The sequence below is a fragment of the Artemia sp. Qi Xiang Cuo genome, chromosome 5, assembly GCF_049724085.1.
Source record: "Artemia sp. Qi Xiang Cuo chromosome 5, ASM4972408v1, whole genome shotgun sequence".
In the NCBI taxonomy this organism is placed as follows: Eukaryota; Metazoa; Arthropoda; class Branchiopoda; order Anostraca; family Artemiidae; genus Artemia; species Artemia sp. Qi Xiang Cuo.
Window position 1 is genome coordinate 2,691,116 of NC_142798.1, and position 27,574 is coordinate 2,718,689.

General features: G+C 33.9%; 1 protein-coding gene across 34 annotated transcripts in view; it reads right to left on the reverse strand.

The window, feature by feature from the left end:
- Positions 1–539: 539 nt before the first annotated feature.
- The window catches only part of slo (calcium-activated potassium channel slo), a 382,388-nt gene continuing 355,353 nt past the window's right edge, over positions 540–27,574 (reverse strand). For 18 of the 34 annotated variants that reach the window (XM_089089272.1, XM_089089260.1, XM_089089287.1 and 15 more), the window contains 5 exons: positions 26,496–26,722; positions 17,856–17,968; positions 13,643–13,798; positions 9,903–9,996; positions 542–1,527 (listed from right to left, as the gene is read on the reverse strand). In XM_089089272.1, the coding sequence (XP_088945398.1) occupies positions 1,444–1,527; positions 9,903–9,996; positions 13,643–13,798; positions 17,856–17,968; positions 26,496–26,722 (674 nt within the window). In that variant the 3' untranslated portion in view covers positions 542–1,443. Of the gene's footprint in view, positions 1,528–9,902; positions 9,997–13,642; positions 13,799–17,855; positions 17,969–26,495; positions 26,723–27,574 lie in introns of all 34 variants that reach the window. The other 16 variants (XM_089089290.1, XM_089089284.1, XM_089089264.1 and 13 more) reach the window with 4 other exon arrangements.

Consider the following 27,574-nt stretch of genomic DNA (forward strand, 5'->3'; position numbering starts at 1 on the left):
TTAGAAATGGACAGAAAGAAGTCCCTGGGACCTCCATGAATGGAGGCTTTGTGCAATCCTGGGCCCATCTTGGTCGCAACGTGGTTTTCAGCACTTGGCGATGCTCTTCTATCAGAAAGAGTCGAAATCCTGCCCAGACAATCTCAAGCCTATTACCTTCGACTCATTATACATTCATGCCTACAAATATTATGCTACTAAAGGCAGGCAACCCATAATAGATAAATTAGCTAGGAAGACGCCCGTCAAAACATACCAAACCCAGAAGAATTGTCCATTGGTCAGAATCCCGTGGGAATGCTGTGCCGTTTACTTGACGCTGAATGGCCTGGGGGAGGCCATCATACTCAGAAATAAAAAAAAAATGAACTAAAATTTCCAGATATTAAACAGAATTTAATTTATTTTTCCTTTCAAATTTGTGAAATAGCAAATAGAGTAAAACAAATTAAATCAATTAATATCCATTGTCTATTTTAACATTTTTATAGACCCGAAAAATATGCAAAACTTAAAAGAATCGTTAGTCGATAGAAACCCAATTTCAGTGGTCACCTTTCTCTAAACTGAAATTGAATCCACGTTCATGTAAAAAAGAAGCTACCCTATTCTCTTGCAAGTCAAAACACAAGAAAAGGAAAATGAAGAAACTTGTATTTATTAAGCTCGTCGGAATTAAAAATGACGAGTGATGCTGAGTGATGAAGAACGGACGAAGAGAAATTAAGGCCATTGGTAGCGCTAAATTAGAATATGATCTACTCAAGTTAGTAGTTGGTCACCCTTCAATTATTAGTTTTGTTCGTATAGCAAAATTCGTCCAATTTTTATAACTTTGGATTCGACCGAATCTATGAACGAGTTATAAAACGGGGAAAACTTAAAACTTATTTCTGTTTTGAGTAACTGGCTTCAACACGTAATTTCAAATAGAGCGAAAAGGGCAGCCGTTAGTAGTGACCGTTAGCAGTAACCGTTAGTAGTATTAAAAACAAAAATATTGAATAGAATTAGAGGAATTATGAAAAAAATAAATAAAAATAAGTAAAAAAAGAATTGAGCCGCTTTGCACGTCATAATTGGTTACCCCTGTCTCTAGAAATGATAGCCATCGACAGTAAATTAGTCTAAACGTAGCCTTATAAATAATAACTTTTTATATTTAGCAGACAAAATTATTAAATATTTATTTGTGTCTCACCATGCATAAATCAAGGAATAGCACAAATTACATAAGGCTTAAAGTAAGTAAAATTAAGCACTCTGGTACGAAAAAATGTCAACAATAATGAATATCGCACCAACGCAATAACAGTGAATTTGAAGATGTCTCTATGTACATTGCAGCAGTAATAACAACCCATTTAATAGCCAAATAAAACTGCACTGAAGGTGGGTAGCACCGCATTTACGTCTATTCTCATGGTAAAACATATTTTTAACTCAGGGTGGCTCCTCTCGCACCATGGATTCTCCTCTATTTGGCAAGTACTCCAGCCCAGGATCAAACTGAATTAGCACAAAAACCTAAAAAGAAAAAATAATTTTGAGGATTTTATTGTCTTTGAGTATTTGAATACTTCATGAGGGTAGGTGAGATAATTACAAAAATGGGTAGGCAGATAAGATAGGGTGGAAAGATTTTTGAGCGGAATATCCAATTAGTCGGCTTCTAAAGTATATCCTAACTATACTGAGATGAAAGACACATTTAAATTATTGTGTCAGGCAAGACATGCATTATAAGTTTATATAGCTTTATAATTGGTGAAACAAACTCTCTTGAATTGCAGAATAAAACTTGAGTAAAGTTGAGGAGAAGTCGAATTTGTATTTCCTATATTAGTTTTCACGATAAAAACGGACAACTTTCTGGTTCAATAATATTTTGGCTCCCAAAAAGACATTGTTTTCAACAAAAGGAGCACCAGGCCTTTGCAGGTCATTATGTGGAGTATAAAGTCATTTTTTGGATCACATAACATCTAAGTTGTGTTTATTTTGTTTGCTTTTAAAAGATGTCAACACAGTGGGAATCCTTTGCCTTTACAGTGAGAATCGTGGGTAAATATGCCATTAGTTACAGTAAAACTCCCATTTTCAGATTACCCTTGGTCAAAAAAGGATCAAGACGCTCGAATGTGTGCAAATTGGACACAGATTAATGTAAAAAAAAAGATATAAAAAAGAAGATAAAAACAAGACGTTAACGCCGTTGCTGGTTTTTATGAATGATTTTTAATGTACAAAATGAAAAATTCAGTTTTACCAAAAATTCCATTTGTTGTGTATTCTAAGAGTAAAATAAACGAAACAATTAAGGTGATAATTAATTTTCAAAACATGGTGTAAACCACTATGTCCCGACCTGCATCTTTACCTGGGTCAAAGCAGTGAAAAATTTTCCCCATGCAGGCAACACACCTTATGGCTTTCAATGCATCCCAGGACTGTTTAATCTTTTTCGGAAAACGGACTATCAGTAAGAAGTGACATTATCCAATTTTGAGCTATTTTGGGCTAATGATAATAACGTCTTTTTAAAAAATACAGAAATTTAATGTTAAAGTTCACCAAGTTGCAAGACTAAGCAAATATTTGTTTAACGTTCCACCTTTAATCTTCTCGTTATTATCATAAGTATGAATTTTTTTTTCTTCTGTTTTGCTGACAACGGCAATTGCATATTGACCGCAACATTCGATAAGCTTTCTTCTGCAAATCAATGTTTAAAAATGGATCTGGACCCATTTGGTCAGGGTTCGAAGGGTTCGGGTCCAAGTCCGAAGCTATTACCTGCCAAACGAATCTTTATTTGCCTTTGTACTGTGTATAATCAATTAAACCCATGGCAGATCTTTATGCACAAAATATTTGGAAAAACACCCTTTTTTGGTTCCTCATTAAAAACTAAATTTAAGAAGATTAGTCCACCCTCTCCTATATTTTTATTTACTTGATGCTAATAATAACAATAATATTCCCTCTCCTAGATAAATAAAAGTTTATTTGAAGTTGTGTAGTGCCAAATGATCTATTTATCGCTGTTGATCTCGGTAGTTTTGTGATTTTTCGTGTTTATATGCCTACTAATTACCAAAATGCAGTTTCAAGCCGTAAATTTGCATCAGCTTGCGCATCCCTGTCTAAGTCTCTCCATAAATTTAACTCGTCCAAAAAGTCACTCATAGTATGCGGGGATTTTAACACAGACCTTAAAGATGATGCCGCACCCCTCACACAGATACTTCTGTCACTACCTGATGACTTGTTTGTGCTTCCAGAATCTAAGCAGTTTTCATTTGTGCATCACTCAGGTTCTACTTCTGATCTTGATTTTATCCTTTCTAATGTCCCTGAGCTCCAGGATGTCATGATTGATGTAGCTGCGATATGTTAATTAGCGACCATCTGCATTTGCAGTTCCATTTGAATCTGTCTCTTCCGCAAATGCATAAAAAGTTCAATTGGTTTCGGAAGGTGTTTTGGGATAGTATGGACCTGCCACCCTATCAAAGGGTGCTGGATTCAATGCTTTTCAGAATCAAAATCCCTTTCCACCTGCTCTCTATAACGCTGAAAGGTGATTGCCTCGATCTGGATTGCTAATAAATAAAAAAAAACAAGTTTTTTTTTAACTGAAAGTAAGGAACGACGTTAAAACTTAAAACAAACAGAAATTATTCCGTATATGAAAGGGGCTGTCCTCTCCTTAACGCTTCGCTCTTTACGCTAAAGTTTTTCATTGTTTAAAAAACAATAGAGTTGTGAGAAAGTCAAACTTTAGCGTAAAGAGCGAGGCGTTGAGGAGGGGACAGCACCTTTTATATACGGAATAATTTCTGTTCGTTTTAAGTTTTAACGTCGTTCCTTACTGTAAGTTAAAAAAAATTTTTTTTTTTAATTTAATTTTTGAACGTTTTTGAATTAAAGCTGGTTTTGATTTTGGCACACCGTACATGAATGATTAAAACGAAATCTGAACATTGATTTTACTATTATTTGGTTAAATGTCTCTCTCAAAACTTGTTTAATTTTATTTACGAACGTTTTTATTAGTAATAAATATAATTAACTTACTAATTAACTTACGTAACTAACTTCTATATTCATGTGTTTTTAATACGTATATTAGAGGGTTCGCCCCCTAGTAAATACCTTGCTCTTTCAGCTAAAGTTCGAATTTTGTTCCAATTCTGTAAAAATGACCCCCTTAATCAAAAATGCCGTTAATTAGAATAAATAGCTCTTATGAAAGTACTAAATAATCTTTGGCTTAAAGAGCGAGGTATTGACTAGGGGGGGAACCCAATCATACACGCAATTTTTTCTGTCGTTTTAAGTTTTGATGTTGCTCCTTACTTTCAGTTGAAAAATTTGTTTTTTTTATATAATTTCTGATCTTTTTTTAAATAACGCGGAGAAATCCGGCGCCTCCTTCATAGCAATATCCCTTCCCCCTTGAAAACTTCCTTCGTGGAAAGATCCTCTCACATAACCCCGGACCCACCCCTCCCCCACACCCGCTACCAGAAAAAATCCCCCCTGAAAACGTTTGTATACTTCCCAATAACCAATACTATATGTTAACACTGAGTAAAGTTCATAACTTTCAGCCCTCCCCCCAGGGACTTCGGGAGATTAAATCATCCTAAAAGACATTGTTATCATATTTTCGACCATGCTGAACAAAATGGTTATCTCAAAATTTTGATCGGGTGACTTTGGGGATAAAATTAGCGTGGGAGGGGGCCTAGTAGCCCTCCATTTTTTTTTTCACTTAAAAAGGGCACTAGAACTTTTAATTTCCGTTCGAATGAGCCCTCCCACGATATTCTAGGACCACTGGGTCGATGCGATCACCCCTGGGGAAAAAAAACAAAAAAAAAACAAACAAATAAACACGCATCCGTGATCTTTCTTCTGGCAAAAAATGCAAAATTCCACATTTTTGTAGATAGGAGCTTGAAACCTCTACAGTAGGGTTTTCTGATACGCTGAATATGGTGGTGTAATTTTCATTGAGGTTCTATAATTTTTAGGGGGTCTTTCCCCCTTTTTTCGAAAATCAGCCAAATTTTCTCAGGCGTGTAACTTTTGATAAGTAAGACTAAAGTTGATGAAACTTATATATTTGAAATCAGCAATAAAATCTGATTCTTTTGATGTATCTATTGGTATCAAAATTCCGTTTTCTACAGTTTCGGTTACCATTGAGCCGGGTCGCTCCTTACTTACAGTTCGTTACCACGAAATGTTTGATCTTGCCGAAATCACTCATTGGCTGAAAATCACCGCCTCAACGGCAGTTCTATCAGAGAATATTCGTGTTGGTGCACAGAAAAGGGGATGGAAGGAGGATCCTAAACTGAATTTCGCGAAGCACCGTCATAAACTATGATTTGAGATGCAGGTTGATCGTGGCCGTCCTAGATCTGGTCTCGTTTTTGGAATTGTCAAATCTACAAAGAGAGATTACCGGAAAACGGTACTCTTTTGGAAGAGACGGCAGGTATCTAACGTGTCACGCGATGTCAGAAATAACCCACAGCAGCTTTGGAAGCAAGTATCAAAATTTACTTCTTCTTCTTCGAATTCTAATCCAATAGACATAACTTCATGGGAAAGACACTTCTTCTCTATATTTTCTGATAGACCTCCACCTTTGGATACACCATTCCGCCAGACCCTCCTTCTACATTTTTCTCAACTAGACCATAGCCGGAATCTCATTCCTATAACGCTGTCGTCTGTTCTTACTCAGATTCGTCTACTTAAGAAAGGTAAAGCTCCTGCTTCAGACGGGCTTCAACCTGAACATCTGATGTATGGTATCAAAAAGCTAGTTGAACATATAGCACTTGTCTTCCAGGCTTGTATTTCGCAGCAATACATACCCACTGCTTTATTTTGAGGGTATCGTGACTTGCATTCCCAAAAAGAATAAGGATTCTCAGTTATGTGATTCTCAGCGTCCGATCACAGTTTGCCCAGTCATCGCGAAACTCTTTGAAAAGATCCTTCTATGTTGTGACCATGGTAATTATCAGTTTGGTTTTCGTGGGGGCCTTGGCGTCCAAAACGCTCACGCCGTCTTCGTGCCTATTCTCGAAAAGCATGAGAAACTAAAGAAACCCCTATATGTTTGTGCCATTGATACATCTCAGGCTTTTGACTCGGTCCTTCAATCACAAGCTATATTGGCTCTCCTAAAATCAGGAGAAAATAGATTCATCTACGCCCCTATATGGCAGTGGTATCAGAGGACGTCTATTCGCGTACGAGGGGAAAATCTTCATAGTGGTTGGATTCCTGTACGTCGTGGAGTTAAACAGGGCTCGGTCTTAAGTCCCGTAATCTTCAACAATGCAATCTGTTTTACCACACGTAGAATACCACCTTTTCTCATTGAGCCGTCAATAGATGCAAATCATCTTGCATACACGGATGATATTATCCTTCTGCCAGAAGATGCGCAGTCGATACAGACTGCTGTGGATAACCTTTATGACGGTCTTCTTGATATTGGATTATCAGTTGCTTCCCCAAAAACCGAATTTCTTGTTTTTGCCTGTCGCCAGCCTCCTGACTCCAAGATCCAGGATGGCCCTTCTACTATTTTTGCTTCCGCGTCTCTCAAAGATCTTGGGATTTCATACGGAAAATCAATTCGAGCAACACGATCACTCATTATTAAAGCATTGAAGGAGAATCTGAGAAATTCATATGGACGTCTCTCCACGGTCAAGGGTCAATTCAATAAGAAAACACTCGATTGTCTTTATAAAGGGTTTTTTCTCCTCGTGTTTCCTTTTTAGTCCCTATTTGGAAGCTTGTCACCGCTTCTGAATGGAAACAAATACATTAGCTATTTTTCAGATTTTGTAAATATCTTCTTCGTATTCCGATTTGGACCCGTAACAGGTACATAACAAGACGTTAAGGAGTCCTCGAAATTTGCGAGAAAATGGATAAACTAGTAGCTAAATTCAGAGTTAGATGTGAATCAATAGTCGATTTTCCCCTTAAATCCATTTTATTGATGTGAGTCATTTTGATTTTGTAATTATTATGTTTGTTTATCTGTGCTGACACGTGTGGGTGTCCCCGGTAAGAAGTTTCATCTTTATTTCTTTTATTTTGTTTCGTTCTTTATCTTCTTCATTCCTCTTGTTACATTTTATACGTATATAGGGTTTAATTATACTATAATTATTATTATTATTATTATTATATGTTTCTTTAATTCTTTAATATGTTTCTTTATATGTTTCTTTAATTCACGAACGTGAATTTTTGGAAACCAGGAGTGCTGGTAAATGATGTTTCAGACCACTGTGGAGTGTTTCTTTCTGCTGAAGTGGACCATAATTATACAGCTGGGAGTTTTTGTAGCCCAATTGTACCGACTGTGGACGCGGATTCTCTTGTACGATTTAAGAATGAATTAGAGTGTATGGATTGGGAGTTTTTGAATGCAATAAGTGATCCGGATCTTAAATTTTGTAAGTGGTATGATCAATTGTGTAGTAGTCTAAGAGAAAATTGCCGGATGCGTAAAAAAAAAACAAGAGTAAATATGATTCTGCAAGAAAACCGTGGATTACCAGTAGTCTTCTTAGATCTATGAAAAGGCGCCATGAATTATATAAAAAGAGTATAATTGAGGCAAGCGTACTAAACCAGCAAATTTATTGTAAGTATAATGTTGCTTTAAATAAATTATTGAGGAAGGCTAGAATTGAGTATTTAGCTAAAGAATTTAAAAAGAGTGAGGGTAACCCGGCAAAGACGTGGAGTCTCCTCAGGCCTCTTATTGGCAAGAGAAGAGTTACGTTGCCAAATCTTCAGTCAGATCAAACTCCAGTTCAACTTTCCAATCAGATGTGTGATTATTTTTCTAGTGTAGGTAATAATGTTGCCGGATCTATTTATTGTGATAGGAGTGATGGTACTTTTGATCAATATCTTCCTCCCAGTTGTGATACTTCTATTTTAATGACTAAGGTAACGGAAAGTGAAATAACAGATGTAATAATGGCTATGAAAAATAAAGCTTCAGGTGTTGATCTAATATCTATAAGAGTGCTAAAGTTTGTTCTACAATGTGTTATTAAACAACTGGTTTCACTAATAAATGGTTGTTTTAAAAGTGGTGTGTTTCCAAAGTGTTTGAAACGAGCGAAGATTGTTCCAATATTTAAGGGGGTGATAAAAATGATATAAGTAATTACCGTCCCATTTCGCTGCTACCAGTTATTGCTAGAATTTTCGAGAAGCTAGTATATATAAGGCTAGAAAAGTATCTTGAAAAGAATTTGTTTTTTTTATCAAAATCAATTTGGTTTCAGAAAAGGTTATTCTAGTGAGCATGCAATGTTGTTTTTGACTACATATGTTAATGATGCACTAGACAATAACCTTAAAGTTGCATCAATTTTTCTGGATATTGCGAAAGCGTTCGACACTGTATCTTATGATATTTTGTTAATGAAGTTAGAAAATTGTGGTATTAGGGGAAATGCTTTGAAGTTGTTAGATTCATTCTTAAATTCAAGGTCAATGTTTGTGGAGGTTAATGATGCACGTTCTGACAGTAGATTTATAAATTGTGGAGTTCCCCAGGGATCACCCCTAGGCCCACTTTTGTTTTCTATTTATATAAATGATTTGTCAAGTGCAGTTGATGGGTTGTATACTATTATTAAACCTCCTCTAGAGGCACTTAAACCTAGTAAAGCCCTAGTTATGTTTGCTGACGACACGAAATTAACCGTATGTGGTAGGACTGAGAATGAATTGATGTCGCAATTACGAGAAGGTTTTAAGAATATAGAAAGGTGGATGAGAAGTAATAGGTTAAAACTTAATTGTAATAAGTCTAGTTTATTGATATATAGCAGATCTCCAAGTTATTACCCATGGGTGAATAATTTAAGTAATGGTACATCAATGATTCCACGAAAGAGGAGTGTTAGATATTTGGTGATTATTATTGATGAAACTTTAAGTTTTGTAGATCATATTGAGTGTGTGTCTATGAAACTTGCACGTAATGTTGGAATTATGCGTAAATTGAAAAATTTTCTCCCAACTAGTATATTAAGATTATTGTATTTTTCAATTGTACATCCATATCTATTATATTGTTCTTCAGTATGGTCGTCTACTTTCGGAACGCATCTTCTGCCCCTGTGTGTACTACAAAATTCGGCAATAAGGCTTTTGATTGGTAAGGATAATAGAGGATCATCTGTTCGTAATGAGTTTATGACGCTGAAGATTCTACCGGTATCGGGTCTTTTTAAATTTTATAAAACACAGTTCATGTTTAAGTATCTTTATGGTAGTGTTCCTGTTTGTTTTAAGGGAATGTTTGTGAGTGGGGGTGATGTTCATGAGCATGGAACTAGAAATTTGGAAGAATTTCGAAGACCGATTCCGCAAGCGACAAGATCATTTTTTTCTATCCGTCATGCCGGTCCGAGTGCTTGGAATAGTTTACCAGTGGAACTTAAATGTGTGGATGACCTGCTGCTGTTCCGTAGTTTATTGAGATCGTATTGTTTAGTAATTTATTATTTTTAATGAATTGGCTACAAAGGGGGGGGGCTACGGGATGATTGTCAGGTGGCTACGTAGAGTATGTTAGTACTAGTTTTTGAGTTGGGGGGCAGAACTTGTATTTGTATTTATATTAACTGAAAAGAGTTATTATTTTGGATCTTATTTTGTTATTATGATTTTTTATGTGTCTAGAAGGGATTACCCCCGCACAAGCTTGCTTCTGGGGGTATTTTGTTTGTTTGTTTTTTATGTATATAGTAAAATAAATCCCAGTTATAAATTGAAATTGAAATTGAATTGACGCCTCTTAAGCCAAAATAATACAAATAGCTTACTTGATCAGTAGGCAGTAGTGTGAAATCGTCGGGAGGATTAGTGACAACATACCGTTTTGATGAAGCTTCTACTGAGGAACTTGTATCTCTAAACCTGAAATATAAACACATAGTATCATGAAGGCAACTATAAATAGCAGTTTAAGCATTAAAAATGAACTAGTCCTGAAAAGGCAATTTTACCAGCATGGGCTAAATAAGCTAAAAGACTAAAACTGAATTCCAAACTTCGGTCATGATTTTGCAACATCAGTTGTCAGTTGTAAGTTCAGTTTGCAACAGTAAATATGGTAACTACTACTACTACTACTACTACTAGCAACTCACCGCAGCACTACGCCGCCTGAGGCCAACACAGCTACGCATTCTTTTTCTAGGTATTGAACAAATCAGTAAAGTCTTCTCTCTTTACACCCTCACAGGAAGTTCCCCCTTCCCTTAAATCTTTCCGTTTAGCCCTTGACAGTTGGCCAAAAATTGACAATCTGTCATCCATCATCCGCAGAACATACCCTAGCCATTTTAACCTTTCTCTCAATATAGCACTAGAGCTTTATAGTCTTATTTGATTTATAACCTTTATAGCCTTAGAGAATATGGTAACCCTCTAGTAAAAGCTGAAAAAAAAAAAAAAAAAACAGAATAAAACCAAGCAGAGACAATGGGTAGAGGCTGAAAAGTCTATTCTATTTCACGAATTAGCAATTAGTTCACGAATGAATCCAAACAAATTGAATTTCAACTATACTATAATGAATCAATACTTCAAAACTATCGGAAACAGGCATGGCCTGCATTAATAATTAACCGTCTAGTTACAATTCAGCCTAAATAGTAGGCTCGTTTTATATATGAAAAGAGCAGTCTAAGAAAGATGGGCTGTCCACTAATAGGTAAAAAATTTGGTGTACCAAAGAAAAAAAACTACAGGGACTCCATATTTACCATCATATGGTAGACATGCTACTATGCCCGGATTAAGAATTAAAAGCACCTAAACCCATAAAGTCTAGTGGTATTTCTCTGATGAACCCTATGTGATGGTGAGCACTTTGAATTACCTCGTTCGAATTGAGGTGCTATATGCTTTTGGGTTTATAAAGCCTTAGATTTCTTAACTTGCATCTTTGCACCTTCTTGCATCTTCATGTATCTTTCTGTTTGATTTAATGTGTTTGGGTGTAATGTTTGTCCTACAAATCAAAATCTTGTTTAACTGCGTATCTAGCCAAATTACAGACGTAGAAAAGCCGTCTTTTTTACCGAATTACTACTTTTAATAAAATATTTTTCAGAATATCAAAAAAATTAAAACAGTCACTTCAACTTTATAAAACTACTCTTCCAAGCTTTTCCTGTCATTTCTGTTGGTTACATTAACATTGCCTTTTGCTATATATGGCAGAAGGAAGGTGAACAGACAGAATAATTTTTGTAAGAATCTGGAAACCCCTATGAAAACTTTCAATATCCTTGAATAGAAAAAGAAAAGTTATATTTTCTGTCAAAAAATTTAAGAATAAAAAAAAAGACTTGGATAAACACTTAAAAAGAGTTTTGTAGAGATGCAGCGAGCTGAAAAACATCTATTTAAAAAATGCAAGTTTGACTTTTTTATGTCAAAACATGAACAAAACTACTTCTCAATTAAAAAGAAACTTCTCGGTGAAAATATCAATTTTATATTTGTTAAAGCTGAAATATAGGAAACTGTAGTAAGCTGATAATTCTATTTAAAATTTGATTTTAGGAAAATAAATTGTCAGAAAAGATGCATACGCGTAACCTTCAAATGAGAAGAATCTGGCGCTATAGCATTTATTGACATAAGGATATTTCTGTAAACTATTCATTCTACTTTATAATTTTCCTGAAACATTTTCATTATTTTGTATTTAATTTACCTATGATACATTATTAATCACTCAAAACTCTGTTTAAAGCACAAATAAACGTCACCTTCGTCTCCGCTCTAAATTATCCTAAGCAAAATATAATATTCAGTAATTCATTTCTACTCTCAATAATGTGAATAGAATTTGAAAAATTTTCGCAGAAACCTATATACATATATATAAAGATATATGAGCTATTCTCTAAATTGTCAAGCCCTGATCAATTCAATATCTTTAGTGATTATGCTGATCTTCTCAATACTGTAAAAACTTCTAATGAAAAACTAACACAAACTGGTAATTTAAATTGACTTCATCTTTATTTATAGTTAAATAAGAAAAAATCAAGTTTTTTCAACTGAAAGTAAGGAGCAACACATAAAACTTAAAACAAACATAAATTATTACGTATATGAAGGGGATTACTCCCTCCTCAACACCTCGTTCCTTACGCTAAAGTTTCTTAGGACTTTTAAAAAGCTTTTTATTGTTCAGACTAAATTCTTGTGTTTCAGAATTCGTTCTTAAAGAATTGGGACAAAATTCAAACTTTAGCGTAAAGAGCAAGGTGTTGAGGAGGGGCAAACCCCCCTCATATACGCAATTATTTCCGTTCGTTTTAAGTTTTAACGCTGTAAATTTTTTTTCAAATAATGCCAGGAAATTTGGTCCCCCCTCCAAGGAGAAATCCCCCTCCCCAAGTATATATCCTCTAGAAAATTCAATCTCAGTGAAAATTTATGCCAAACAATTACCCTTAACAACTCCCTCCACAGCTAAAATTAAAACGGAAAAGATAAAGCAAGACATATACAAATTTATTTTTATAGGAATTCTGGCAAATTTCCCCATTGTATAATTTCTCCTGACAAGTTAACCCCCCGGAAACTTCCCTCCCCATGGAAAATTCCCCCGTGGAAAAACCCCCAGCAGAAAATTCCCCCCAACCGACAATGTATACATACTGCCCAATAACAAATACTATGCGCAAATAATCGGCAAATTTTATGACTTAAAGACCTTTCCCCGGGGATTGTAGGGGGGGGGGGGTGCATGTTATATTCAAAGAAATAGTTATTCACATTCTTGAAGATAGAAGTTTGAAACCTTTACAGTAGGTTTACTGATACGCTGAATCTGATGGTATAATTTTCATTAAGATTCTATGGCTTTTTAGGGGGGTTTTCCCCATTTTTTGAAAATAATACAAATTTTCTCAGGCTTGTAGCCTTTAATTGGTAAGACTAAACTTAATAAAACTTATATATTTAAAATCAGCATAATAAGCCAATTCTTTTGATATATCTATTGGTATCAAAATTCTGTTTTTTAGAGTTTCGGTCACTACTGAGCCAGGTCACTCCTTATTTACAGTTTGTTACCACGAACTGTTTGATTAATAAAAGCAATCGTTCAACTTAAGATGAATAATAATAAATTATAGATTAAAAAATTTTCAAACTAAAAGAATTCAAATGCAAGTTAAATCACAAGAGTTATCTGATTCTCATATGTTTAATGATAAGGTTATTTTATATATTAAAGAGATTTGGCACAGAGTTCTAGCATAATTGAATAAACAAAAAGGCTATATTGTATAAATTATTTTTAGTTTATAAATTATTTATAATAAATTTTTTTTTTCTCCGTTATCTAATCCTTTTAATGGGATTTTGCCTGTTGTTTTTTATCCTATTTCATTGCGTTATTTGGTTTATTATTCAGATTTCTGATATTTTTTCTCTATTTGAAAATTAGATGGGGAAACACTGTGCCAGTTTAGTAACTAAATGAAATCGTTCATCCATTTATACAAGCCATATTGATAACGAACAAGATACTTACCTGTATAAACCGATACACAGCATTCCATAGTGTCTTAAGGCTGCAACGAAAAGATCTCCATATTTTCCACCTTCACCATATTGAGCCAAAGGGCCATCGTACAGGGATATTTGGCCCACGCGACATCTATCACGATTGGAAATAGTTTCTGGCGTACTAAATAAAACATATATATATATATATATATATATATATATATATATATATATATATATATATATATATATATATATATATATATATATATATATATATATATATATATATATATATATATATATATATATATATATATATATATATATATATATATATATATATATATATATATTTATATATATTTGGCCCACGCGACATCTATCACGATTGGAAATAGTTTCTGGCGTACTAAATAAAACATATATATATATATATATATATATATATATATATATATATATATATATATATATATATATATATATCTGACTAGGCGTGATATCTGACTCCTCGTGGTCTGACTAGGCGGGATCCACTCTTAACTAAACTTTGAATTTTTGTGGATAATAGGTTTTGTCAGAGGACAGCCGGTTTGTAGAACCGACTGATGGAGATACTAGTGACTCAGAGGAATCTTACTTACAGTTACAGGAGCAAATCGACAGGGTTCAGGTAGAAATATGGTGTTTTCACTAGGAGATTTTAACGCACAGGTCGGTAGAAATAGGGATAAATGGTACACTACCCTAGGTAAATTTGGTTTAGAAAAAGAAAACAATAATGGATACAGACTGTTGCAATTTTGTAGGTATAATAATCTAGTTATAACCAATACGCTGTTTGGTCATAATTTGGCCCATAAGTTAACATGGCATTCACGTGATGGTAAGACAGCAAGCCTTATTGATTATGTTATTGTAAACCGAAGACTAACAGGATCAATAGAAGATACTAGGGTATATAGGAGTGCTGTTTTTGATACTAAAAGTAAAGATAACCATCTGGTAGTGTCTAGGGTTAATTTAAAGCTGAAATTTCGGAATTGTAGCTACCTCCCGGGATGTTATGATGTTGGTAGACTCAGGATGAGAATTTGAGAGAAATTTTCCAGGAACAGTTGAATACTAAACTGCAGAGTTTATAATTTGACAATATGGAAGATGGATGGAATAATTTAAGAAAAACAATTTTTGAAGTTGCTAAAAGCTTTATGTTTAATAGAGAGGAGAAGGGACTTGAACAAGAATTATCTGAGTGGTAGATCATATGAAAACAAAAGGAATGTAAAGAAAGTGGAGAAAGCATTAAAATATGAACTAAGGAGGCGTGAAGAAGAGGTCATGGATAAAATTGCCGAGGATTTGGAAGATGCAGCTAGACAGCATAAAAGTAAAATATTGTACTGGTATGTTAATAGCTTGAGAGGGAGTAGTCAATCTGGACCTGTCCCAGTTAAATATAGGAATGAAGCCACAATTAGTGATAAAGAAAGAGTTAAAGAGAGGTGGGCAGAACATTTTTAGAATATGCTAAACCAAGATAGAGTTGCAGGAAGAGATATAGAGGAAAATGAAAAATTTTGTGATACCTTGGATGGGAAGGAAGATTTGTTTTGTGAGGAAGAATTAGCGACAGTACTAAAAGGATAAAAAAAAAATTTCTTTTACTAAAGTACTAAAATTTTGAAATATATTGTAGGAAATACTCAGTAATATGATACTTTTTAGATTGAGAGATGCTTTAGACAAAGTTTTAAGAGAAGAACAGTGCAGTTTTAGAAAACGTAGAGGATGTGTTGACCAAATTTTCCCTCTTAGATTAATAATTCATAAGTTCATGAGTTACCAAACACCTTTGGTCATCAATTTAATATATTTTGAGCAAGCTTTCGATTCTGTTAATAGAAGAGATTTAGCAAAGGTCTTATACTTGTATGGTATTCTAGAAAAATACATAAAAGTGATTAATGCTATGTACGAGAATGACACTGCTGCGGTTAAGGTAGGAAATGAAGTTAGCAACTGGTTTCGTATTAAATCAGGAGTTAAGCAGGGTTGTGTTCTATTCCCCTTTATATGGAACATTTTGATGGATTTTGTCTTAAGAAGCCCAGGAAAGGCAATGGGAGACCATGGAATCAAACGGGGAGGAAAAGATCTCCAGGACTTAGATTATGTTGATGATTTAAGCATCATAGAAGAAAGTGTGAGCAAAATGAATGAATTTTTAGAGGTTTTGCAAGTTCAGGGCGTTAGAATAGATTTAAAAATAAATGTTAAGAAGACTAAGTCACTAAGGCTAGGAATAAGTGAAGATATATATGTGAATAAGTGAATATATATATATATATATATATATATATATATATATATATATATATATATATATATATATATATATATATATATATATATCAGAAATATTAGAAATTCTTTAAAAAAAATACGCCAAGACCTAAAAACATAAATAGAAAAGAGCAGAAAAGATTATTTTCTTACGCCAGAAGCCTGTATGACTTTGACCTCAACATATTTATAATGCAAAAAAAAAAAAAATTGCTAAGTGACTAAAGGAAATAATGATACTTTTTCTTTAGATGGGAAAAACTGAATATCCGAATTATTATCGTACAATAAAAGCAAAACCAATGTACTTTAAAAGGACAAACACCACTTTTTTTTAACTACAGTTGTAGTTTGCATACAGTTGTAGATTGCATTAGCCTTATTTACTTGTTTTAAATAAATAGGGTATTTTTGCGATAACCCAATAGTCTGTGTAAAATTGTAACAATTGAAAAGAGTAAGGGCTTAAGAGATTAAGCCCCTACTCGAAATAAAAACTTTTGATAGAGCACACAACGAAACAACTGAAAGCATCCTTTGATTAAATGAAAAAAGACAAAACCTAATTTTAAATTTAAAAGAAAACTGAATGTCATTTATACCAAACAAAGATTGAAAAAATCTGTCTTTAAATACTGAGACGTTATATATTATTTTTCTACTACGCTTTAATTTTTCAATAAATAGAAATGAAACAAAAATGTAAATTTGTGAAAGAAAAGTATCAATAGTTTTAATGATGATAAGAATAAAACAAGAATTTTATAGTCAAACTGGGTGTTTTAAGCTTAAACGCATCCGAAGTGGACGGAAAACCTTGTAAATAGACTGAAGGAGTAGTATAATTGTCCCAGATGTGACTCTGAAAATGAGAGACCGTATCCTGCTCAACTATAATACAGTAAGCATCCGTTGATATCGGGGATCATTTTTAGGGAGGGGAGAGATCATTAGTCTCTATCTATATTAATATTAATTTCTCCTTGTTGTAAAGTAGTAATTTATAATTTTATAAGAAGTCTACATTCATTATTTTGCTAAAATTCTTGATTATGCTTGCTAAATTTGGAACTATTGATTTTTTTACATCTATGTTTTGCTCTTAGTCTTAGGGTTATAGATAAGAAATTTATTGTATGAAACTTATATTTGCAACAACCAATTGACTATAAAGGAAAGACAAATGAATATGATAAAAGGGTTTTGTTGCTGAAAGTAATATACAATCAACGTTACTTCTTTACATAATCATATTCGCCATTTATATATAAGTCAAGCTTAGGAACAAGCTTTTTTAGTTTCTTCTGCTTAAAGTATCTCGGTCAATGGTTTGTAGTGGCTTGAGATAGTGTATTTGACAAACTTATTAGTTCCGAGGAATTGCTATCCCCTCCTAATACCACTTTTTTTATTCAGATAAAAGATGTAAAATACTCAAAAGCAGGTAGGGACTGTGTGGCGGGTGTTCGAAAATATACAAACATACTAAAGACCTATAGGAACAAAACAATTAAAACAAACTTTTAACAGTCTCAGGGTTAACAGTCTTGGGGGTGCCACTTCCAAAGCTCAATGAAACGGTCACAACTGGTTTCAACTCATTTATAGTGGCATATTACACTGCTTGTTAGCAGATATGATGAATTCTTCAATCCCCGGAGTGATTGTCCATAGAAGTAGCCTTATTTGTATATTCTTTGTTTTTAGGGGTTTTATTTCAGAAGTTTAGGGTCAAAATAATTTTTAAAGTTACATATCCTTCTCTTATAGCCACTCAGAGGTCGAAAAATTGATCGTATATGGCTAATTAAACTTTTAAACGCAATGATTAGTATTAAAAACGTTAGTTACCTCATTAAAAAGAGATAATTTTATTTATTATTTCTTACCTATATCCTCCCCTGAGCCCTGCCCCTTCGGCTAGAATTAACTCAAGCTCCGGTGTAGCACCACCAGTTATTAGGGAACGAATTAACGTCAAGGCATTTTGATTGAAGTAAGTCTGAAAGAAAATAATTAAATATATAAAACATATAAAATACATATAAAGAGTTTAAAATTTTCTATATTTATTGCTAAGCTATGGAGTGACATTAAATAATGCTAAATGTTGAATATATATATATATATATATATATATATATATATATATATATATATATATATATATATATATATATATATATATATATATATATATATATATATATATATATATATATGTATATATATATATATATATATATATATATATATATATATATATATATATATATATATATATATATATGGTGGTACAAATATATACTCAAATATGTATATATATATATATATATATATATATATATATATATATATATATATATGGTTCAAGTGGTGGGACAAAAACTTCTTCTCTTGCCTTGGCTTGTCTTTTGTCATTATGAAAGACATATTGCCGAAACTTTGTTAGTTTTAATTGTTCAGGTGGTTGTACAGAAATTACTTTTTCTTTCAACGATTTATCCAGTCCATATTTTTCATTTTCAAAGGGATCAAACAGTTCGTGGTAACGAACTGTAAGTAAGGAGCAACCCGGCTCAATGGTAACCGAAACTCTAGAAAACAGGTTTTTGATACCAATAGATATATCAAAAGAATCAGATTTTAATGCTGATTTCAAATATATAACTTTCATCAAGTTTATTGATACCCATCAAAAGTTACGCGCCTGAGAAAATTTGGCTGATTTTCAAAAAAAGGGGGAATGACCCCCTAAAAGTTATAGAACCTTAATGAAAATCACACCATCATATTCAGCGTATCAGAGAACCCTACTGTAGAGGTTTCAAGCTCCTATCTACAAAAATGTGGAATTTTACATTTTTTGCCAGAAGAAAGATCACGGATGCGTGTTTATTTGTTTGTTTGTTTTTTGTTTTTTTTTTCCCAGGGGTGATCGTATCGACCCAGTGGTCCTAGAATGTCTTGGGAGGGCTCATTGGAACGGAAATTAAAAGTTCTAGTGCCCTTTTTAATTGACCGAAAAAATGAAGGGCAACTAGGCCCCCTCCCACGCTTATTTTTTTTCCCAAAGTCACCCGATCAAAATTTTGAGATAGCCATTTTGTTCAGCATGGTCGAAAATATGATAAATATGTCTTTTAGGATGAATTAAGCCCCCGATGCTCCCAGTGGGTGGGATAAAATTTATCAACTTTACCAAATGTTAAAATTTTGTTTTGTTTTTTGGTAAGTATACCTATTTTTCCTGGTGGTTTTTTTCTGGTTGTGGGTGATAAGGGGGGGTCAGTTGTTATGTTGGAGGATCTTTTCATGAAGGAATTTTTCATGGGGGAAGAGAAATTTCAAAGAAGGGGGCTCCGGACTTGCCAGCATTATTTATTGGTTATTGGAAAGTATACAACCATTTTCAGGAAGGATTTTTTCTGGAGGGGGAGGGGGCTAGAGGAGGGGTTACTCTGGAGAATATTTCCGTGGAGGATGTTTCTTTGGGGTAGGGGACATTTCTATGAAGGGGCGCCGGATTTCCAAGCATTATTTAAAAAACGATCAGAAATTAAATAAAAAAAACAAGTTTTTTCAACTGAAATGTAAGAAGGAATATTAGAACTTAAAACGAACAGAAATTATAACGTATGTGAGGGGGTTCTACCCCAAGTCAATACCTCGCTCTTTACGCTACAGTTTTTTTAGTGCTTTCAAAAGAGCTATCTATTCTAATTAAACGGCCTTTGTGATTCAGGGGTTTGTGAATCAAATTTTTTTCTAACTTTTAACGTAAAGAAGGTTGTATTGAATAAGGGGAGAACCCCATCATATACGTAATAGCATACACGTCATAAAAAAAAAACAATAAAAAAACAAGCGATACGGCTCAATAGTAATCGAAACTTTTAAAAACGGAATTTTGATGTCAATAAATGTGTCAAAAGAATGTGTTTATAATGCTGATTCTAAATATATAAATTTTATTAAGTTTAGTATTACTCATCAAAGATTACGAGCCTGAGAAAATTTACTCGATTTTTTAAAGAGGGGGGAAACATCCCCTACAAGTGAATGAATTTTAATTAAAATCACACCGTCAGATTCAGCGTACCAGAAAACCCTATTACATAGTTTTCAAGCTCATATCTGCAAAAACCTGCAACTTTGTATTTTTTGCCAGAAGAAAAAATAGATGAATATAGAAGTTAATTACATAAGTTTATTTGTAAAGATATCCATTTAGCAAAAGAAAAGTAAAATTTTTATGCAAATAAAAGCTGCATTAACTAAAAAACGATCAGAAATTAAATAAAAAAAACAAGTTTTTTAAACTGAAAGTAAGGAGTGACATTAAAACTTAAAACGAACAGAAATTATTCCGTATATTAAAGGGGCTGTCCCCTCCTCAACGCCTCGCTCTTTACGCTAAAGTTTGACTCTGTCTCACAACTTTATTTTTCAAAACAATAAAAAACTTTAGCGTAAAGAGCGAAGCGTTGAGGAGGGGACAGCCCCTTTCATATACGGAATAATTACATTTCAACTGAAATTTAAGAAGGAATATTAGAACTTAAAACGAACAGAAATTATAACGTATGTGAAGGGGTTCTCCCCCAAGTCAATACCTCGCTCTTTACGCTACAGTTTTTTTAGTGCTTTCAAAAGAGCTATCTATTTTAATTAAACGGCCTTTGTGATTCAGGGGTTTGGGGCTGTCCCCTCCTCAACGCCTAGCTCTTTACGCTAAAGTTTTACTCTGTCTCACAACTTTATTTTTTAAAACAATAAAAAACTTTAGCGTAAAGAGCGTGGCGTTGAGGAGGGGACATCCCCTTTCATATACGGAATAATTACATTTCAACTGAAATGTAAGAAGGAATATTAGAACTTAAAACGAACAGAAATTATAACGTATGTGAGGGGGTTCTCCCCCAAGTCAATACCTCGCTCGTTACGCTACAGTTTTTTTTAGTGCTTTCAAAAGAGCTATATATTCTAATTAAACGGCATTTGTGATTCATGGGTTTGTTAATAAAAATTTTTTTTAACTTTTAACGTAAAGAGCGTGGTATTGAATAAGGGGAGAACCCCCTCATATACGTAATAACATATACGTAATAAAAAAAAAACAATATAAAAACAAGCGATACGGCTCAATAGTAATCGAAACTATTAAAAACGGAATTTTGATGTCAATAAATGTATCAAAAGAATGTGTTTATAATGCTGATTCTAAATATATAAATTTTATTAAGTTTAGTATTACTCATCAAAGGCTACGAGCCTGAGAGAATTTACTCGATTTTTTAAAGAGGGGAGAAACATCCCCTACAAGTGAAAGAATTTTAATGAAAATCACACCGTCAGATTCAGCGTATCAGAAAACCCTATTACATAGTTTTCAAGCTCATATCTGCAAAAACCTGCAACTTTGTATTTTTTGCCAGAAGAAAAATATATGAATATAGAAGTTAATTACGTAAGTTAATTTGTAAAGACATCCATTTAGCAAAAGAAAAGTAAAATTTTTATGCAAATAAAAGCTGCATTAACTTAAAAAACGATAAGAAATTAAATAAAAAAAAACAAGTTTTTTAAACTGAAAGTAAGGAGCGACATTAAAACTTAAAACGAACAGAAATTATTCCGTATATGAAAGGGGCTGTCCCCTCCTCAACGCCTCGCTCTTTACGCTAAAGTTTGTTATTGTTTAAAAAATTAAAGTTGTGAGACAGTAGTCAAACTTTAGCGTAAAGAGCGAGGCGTTGAGGAGGGGACAGCCCCTTTCATATACGGAATAATTTCTGTTCGTTTTAAGTTTTAATGTCGCTCCTTACTTTCAGTTTAAAAAACTTATTTTTTTTTGGTAGGTATAAATGACCTTATCCATATCAAAATGCAAAACACAATCATCATCGCTATCATTATCAGTTTGTTTGCTTCGTTACACCTTGGCTTATCTTTCGTCATTATGAAATATATATCACCGAACCTTTGTTTTTGGAACAAAGGTATGATAGGCATTGATGACCTAATCCATGTCAAGATTCCAAACCCAATCATCATCGCTATCATTTTCAATTTTGACACGTTTTTATTATCGCTGTCTAGGTTGATTTTCATTAGCTTGCTGCTCTTCCTTTTCATTTTTGACTCCCTCACTTGTTCGTTGTCGTATGTCTTCTAACTGAGTGTGTCTTTGCTCTTCATTTTCATTTTAACATATTTTAATTGTCCTTTTCGCATATATTCTAACCGCCTGTGTCTTTTCTTCTCATTTTCCTTTTTGACACGCTAGTTTAGATGTTGGTTCCAAAGAATCATCATTTATAGTAACTGCAACGGCAAATTTTCGTTTTTTGGGCCTTTTCGTTGTGGGCCAACAGACATTATATTATATAAATAACTGTTGCTTTGGAAACTCAACAATCTTATTTATGCTATACATGACATCATATAAGAAAATACTTATATGATGCCATATATCATCGTCATAAAAAATGCTTATATGATGTACTAACAGAGTACATGATATCATTTGCAAAAACCAAAACTCCGCTATATTTCAATATAGTGGAGGTTCAATATATATCTTAATATATTTCAATATATGTCTCCGCTATATTTCAATATAGCGATGCCCTAGCAAATGAATATGGGATTCACATCCATTTCCCAGTATATCTTATTACTTGTTAGTGCTATTGTTCCCAGTTTGATACTCTGGCATTAAAAAGTAATCATAAAATTGATATTTGACTTCGTATGGTGTAGTAGCATGCCATTTGTAGCCCAAAAATCGTCATTTTACGAATTTACATTCTTTTTTATATGTATCAGCATTATCTATATTTCTCGAGCAATTCTATCTTCGAAAAGCCCACCGGATGTCAATGCTGTCACCCGTTCCGGGTAATTTCTCCTTGTCAAGCACTGACACTTTCTACCCATGGGCGCAGGGAGGGGGAGGGGGGCAGCTGCCCCCCATACACTTTCAAATTTATATTAGATATGGCTGAAAAAGCAGATGGTTTAGAAAAAGCAGTTGATAAAACTCCATCACAGTATCGACTGCCCCCCCCCCCTAGACAATATACTGCCTAATGCTGCCTACGCCCATATTTCTACCCCTTGTAGCAAACGAATAGTTAAAATGACGAAGAAGAGCAAATTGGTGTCAGTACCTCATAGAACCTCAGGTTGAACCTCAGCGAAACCAGTACCTCAGATTTAACTATTCATTTGGTGTGTTTTTTAATATGGTCTCTTATAAAATTATTTGAAAAAAACTACGTTTTCTAAAGAGTTAAAGAGGCTGAATTACAATGTCGAACCTTAAAACGTACAGGGATTAGGAGGCACAGTTGGGGGCTGCCGCCCCCCAAACCCCCGCTTTCGCAGCCTTTAAATAAAAAAAAAAATTTTAAACTGAAAGTAAGGAGCAACATTAAATCTTAAAACGAACAGAAATTATTCCGTATATGAAAGAGGCTGTGCCCTCCTCAACGCCTCACTCTTTACGCTAAAGTTTGACTTTCTCACAACTCTTTTTTTAAACAATAAAAACTTTAGCGTAAAGAGCGAGGCGTCGAGGAGGGCACAGCCTCTTTCATATACGGAATAATTTCTGTTCGTTTTAAGATTTAATGTCGCTCCTTACTTTCAGTTTAAATTTTTTTTTATTTATAGGCTGCGAAAGCGGGGGGTTTGGGAGCGGCAGCCCCCCAACTGTGCCTCCTAATCCCTGTACGTTTTAAGGTTCGACCTTGTAACTCAGCCTCTTTAACTCTTTAGAAAACGTAGTTTTATTCAAATAATTTCTGCACGTTTTTGTACAGTTTATTAGTTATTATTGCTTGACTAACTGTTAGCTGATCGTGTCAGGAGTTGAAGTTGGGGGCTGCCGCCCCCCAAACCCCCCGCTCTTGAACATTCTTGTGTTAAGGCTTTTAATTCCTGAATACTCAAATCACGTCGTACAGGGTGCCTCCTAATCCCTGTACGTTTTAAGGTTCGAACTTGTGACTCAGCCTCTTTAACAGCCCCCCCAACTGTGCCTCCTAATCCCTGTACGTTTTAAGGGTTGACGTTGTAACTCAGCCTCTTTAACTCTTTAGAAAACGTAGATTTTTTTCAAATAATACACATAAACAGGTTAGAAATGCTTTGTTATGAAAATTGACGCGCAGATATTTTCATAACAAAGCATGTCTAACCTGTTTATCTGTATTATTTGAAAAAAACTAAGGTTTTTTGTAAATGTAAATTCGGGGGATAATTTTTTCGGTCTGAAAATATCAAAAGGCCCTAACAGGTCGAATTATGCTTCGAATGAGTCCTCATTCAACCGGATCCGTTGCCAACTGTGGCCTGTAGGCGTGGATAAAAAAAAAAAAAGAAATGATGAATATTAAGTGGCTATATTTGGTTTGTTGAAAACAGGGAAGGAGTGATCGGGTTGAACTGAAATTTCAAGGATAAGCTCCCGGGCCCTAGGCAAGCTTAGCCTCTAAATTTCAGCCCAATTTGACAACGTTAAAGGGGGCCTTTGGTGGGGGGGTCCAAACTTCTGGCCCAGTCTACCCCATGAAGATAAAGTCGGAGGAGGATGAAATTTTGCAAGTTTCTTAGTTTGAGCTTGGGCTACAAAATGCGATTGCCGCCGTCTCTCTGCGACCTCTAGGACCTGAAATTGCTTGACATTGTGGTGGGTCGCCTCTTTATACCGGCACAAGTGTGCCTCCTTGATGTTCTTGGACGAGTATTGTAAAACACTGTCTCATTTAGTTTTTTGATTTTATTTATCAAAGACTTTCAAAACCTTGTTGAAATAAATGATTCTTATTTTTAAACTTTAATAGTTGAATTTTTCTCCTAAATCAATAAGGGAATCCACTTGTAAATCATACTTAAAATAAGTAAATATTATCAAAAACCATCATCGTGAGGGTATTTGTGAATTATTATATTACGATATAATATGGTTGCGATATAATTCTATCGCAAATATCAAATCGTAGGTTGTACATCTGTGGATTATTTGCCCAAAGCTTACTACTGAAGGCAAGGATAGTGAAGGTCTAGATGTGGGCGGAAGGAAAAACTGTCCCACTTTGCCAGTCTGCAGCTCCCCCTTATATTTATTTAAACCCTAAGTTGCAAAAAATCTTGATCATCCCTTAGCTCTATGACTATCGACCTTACTTCTGCCTTAGGATAGATGGATGATAGACTATCTATGAACAAGTGAAAATGACATAATTTTTTATACAATCCGGGAAAAGGTCTATACCAGCTTTGCCTCTCACTCAGACTATCTGTCTTTATCTACAATTAGCCATGGCTTGATGGCAACTTGATTGACTTGACTATACTTGTTTAACAGGAATATTTTTATTTAATCTAGCTAAGCTAAGTAAAAGACAGAAAACAAAGCACTACTGAATCACCTTTTTTAATGTTCAGTTTTGTTCCAAAAACATGTATGAAATTAAAATAACTTTATCTCCAAATTCCCTTAATCATTTCTCTACATCTCTGATGCTTCTTCCTCCAAAGCTTCTTGAAGTAGAAGCTTCTTGTTTATTGTTCGTATGCTGGAAAGTTTTTTTTAATGTACGATATTTATGGTTTTTAAGAGTTTACATTTTTCCCACTTCTCCTTCTTTTTCCTTATTCTCTTTGCGTTCTTCTATTCATATTCAATTCATCCTTGTAATGGCCGGATACTACTACTGACTACTAACAGCTCACTGCAGCATCAAACCACCTGAGGCCAACACAGCAACCCTGATAGGTATTAAAAACCTATCTGTTTACATCCTCTCAGGAAGTACCTATTTCCCTTAGATTTTTCCTAGTGCTCTGATAGAGATATAGTTACTTATTTATTTTCTAAGAATGAAAATATCTTACTAGCTATTTTATTTAAAGATGATTTATTAAACCACATTGGCCTGCAATAAAATATAGAAAAACGAGCAAAAATAAGGTTTTTTAAGGCCAAACGAAAATAAAAACAAAGCGAATATTTCTGAATTACAACCACCTCTCTTCTTCAGCGCAACCAAAAAAAAAAAAAATAATAAAAAATAAGGAAAATGAAAAAAAAAGACAAAGAAAAGACAAAAAAAAAAAAAAAAAATGCGGAGTCAATGTGAAAAAAAAAACCAATAAAAACCTATGAAAAACCAAAATTAACACATTAATATAATACAACAAAACCCGGAATTAGAAGAATTAAAACCAAATACCTAACAACCAAAAGTGATTCATTCACCAATATCCACGATTTGGATAAAATCCAAAAACTCTTGAACTGCCATCAAAGGATAATAGCAAACGAGATTTGTGGTACGACTCGCTTTTGGTTGTTAGGTATTTGGTTATTTGGTTTTAATTCAAAAATTTGAATAATTCACTTTGGTTTTCACTATTTCCGTTTGTCCTTAAAGAGCCCCATTTTTCTTCATTTTTATGCTATATCGTTTATTTTGATTTTATATTCAGAATACATAAGCTAAAATCAAGCCACTCACAGTAGACATAAGAGAATCCAAGACGCTAACAGCAAAAGCTGTTCCACAAGCAAACGGCTGGGTCAGGTACAATTCTGTGTCTGGGTCATCATCGTCATCCTGGTCAAGAAACTGTACGTTACTGTCATTCACAAGCTCAGTTATCATCGGCACGTTTGATCCATAGACAGAGCCACGCCTTTGTAGAACTATCGGACTTGCCAAAGGACTATGAATGCTAGGAATATCTAAAAAGAAGAGCCAAATCTTAAAAGAAGCATATTTAGGGTTACTAAAGTACCAAGGACAGTGCAAGTGAAATCTGACTGTTTGAGCTGGTTATTTGGAATAAAAATTAGGAAATATTTGAATCACATCTTTAATTAAAAAGACCATTACATGTAGTTATAAGATTTTCGGTAGTAGCTGCCAATTTAAAAAAAAAACAAAAAAAAATGGACGAAAAAATATTGGCAAAAATAAGCAAAAAACATAATACCAAACAGCTTAAGACAGTATGATTTTCCTTTTTAAGGTGCAGTTGGCTATAGGAACCAATATATTTTTAATGTTCGAATTTTGAGGGACGAAAAGTATTGTCGAACTCAAGTAATTAGTTTATCTTCATGGTTCAACAATGAAAAAAAAAATATCGCACTGCCCTGAAAACTTGCAGTTTCGATCATTGTGCCTTTCACGCATGAAATAAAAAAAAACTAAGTTTTTTCAACTGAAAGTAAGGAGCAACATTAAAACTTGAACGAACTGAAATTATTACGTATATGAGGGGGCTGCTACTCCACAACACCTCGCTCTTTACACTAAAAGTTTTCAGTACTTAAAAAAAAGCTTCTTATTGTTCTAATTAAATGAACATAGTGTTTCAGAAGTCGTTCTTAAGAGATTGGGACAGAATTCAAACTTTAGCGCAAAGAGCAAGGTGTTGTGGAGGAGTAACCCCCTCATAAACATAATAATTTCTGTTCGTTTTAAAATTTAAAGTTGTTCCTTACTTCCAGTTGAAAAAACTTGTTTTTTTATTTAGTTTCTGTTTTTTTTAAATAATGCCTTGATATCGGACTCCTGCTCTACGGAAAAAT